A 1,171-nucleotide genomic window follows, 5' to 3' on the forward strand; every position below is an offset into this window, starting at 1 on the left:
GGGGGGGGATGATCGGGATTGCCATGTCAATGGTCGCGCAAATGGTACACGGTCGCCTCCACCATTCTCTTTCTCTCGGCCCTCGACCTTGGGGGATGGGGAGCGAGAGGGGGAGCCGCGCCTGCGATGTTCAGGCGTAGACAGGAAGGGAAGGAGAGAGAGAGAGAGCAAAGGCAAAACACAGGCATGATGGCGCACCACGAATGACGGAGATGTAAGAGCTCTCATCGTGGCCAACCCAGCGGTCACGCTTGGCCGCATACGAGCGGGTGTCTTCGGGATTCTCGATAAACTCATCACCCTGAAAGGCATAGCAGGCATGGTCGTCAGAAAAAAAAAAGCCACCCTCTCACCGGTGGACAAGAAAGGAAGATCAGCCCAGGCTCAGGGACAGGCCCTTCGCCACACATCCAGCGCACGCACCTTCAGGTCTTTGCCAGAAAACTTGGCCAGCTTCTTGCGCGGGCGCTCGACGCAGTCCTTGCGCTTGTGTGTCATGGACCCGCAATTCTCGCAGGCCCCGGGACGGTACTTCTTCGGCGGCGGCTGCAGCGGGACATGAGGAGGAAAGGCGTCAGGGAGGGCACCGGCGACCAGGACCGAAGAAGGGGCACAGGCCCATGGCTCGTGGGCGTACCTTGGTCAGGCCGCGACGGACGAATTTGTTGACGTCCTCCGGCTCCTGGCGCGCCTGGCGCTGATGGCGCAGCGTTGCCTCACCGGTGTCAATGTACCAGGGGGCCTGGGAGACGTACTGGGGGATGTGCGGGTTGATGCCAAGGCCGGTGTCGACATCGCGCTCGGCCTCAATGGTACCGGCCTTCCGCGCGGCGTCGAGCTCCTGCCGCTGGCGGAACTCGTCGCGCGAAAGCTTGTGGGACATGATGCTGCCTTACAAGGGGATGGGATCAGGTAGCCTACTGGGGAGCTGTGTGTGGGGGCGTATAGATGGGAGAAGAAGAGTGCGAGGAGGATTGGGGAAGAAAGGGAAAGGGAGGAGGGGGGGAGGAAGAGGGAGAAGAGATCTATCGGGCTTTCCTCAGCCGGCCGGCCGAGACAGCGCGCCCGCTGAAGAAGAAGACTCCCCGGCCTACACCCTTCGAGACTGGAGTGCGGGCGGGAACTACCCCCCCGCCCCACCTCTTTCTCCGCACACCTGCCGGGGTGTCCC

At 62.5% G+C, this 1,171-nt stretch overlaps 1 protein-coding gene across 1 annotated transcript; it reads right to left on the bottom strand.

Moving 5' to 3' along the window:
• Window positions 1–26: 26 nt before the first annotated feature.
• H696_03065 (hypothetical protein) lies at window positions 27–883 on the bottom strand (the record flags this gene model as incomplete). Its single annotated transcript, XM_009496953.1, has 4 exons — window positions 27–87; window positions 183–301; window positions 424–546; window positions 638–883. 4 exons carry the CDS (start codon window positions 881–883, stop codon window positions 27–29), a joined length of 549 nt encoding a protein of 182 aa, XP_009495228.1.
• Between the last annotated feature and the right edge of the window lie 288 nt (window positions 884–1,171).

This window comes from Fonticula alba, assembly GCF_000388065.1.
Source record: "Fonticula alba strain ATCC 38817 unplaced genomic scaffold supercont2.4, whole genome shotgun sequence".
NCBI classification, from domain to species: domain Eukaryota; order Rotosphaerida; family Fonticulaceae; genus Fonticula; species Fonticula alba.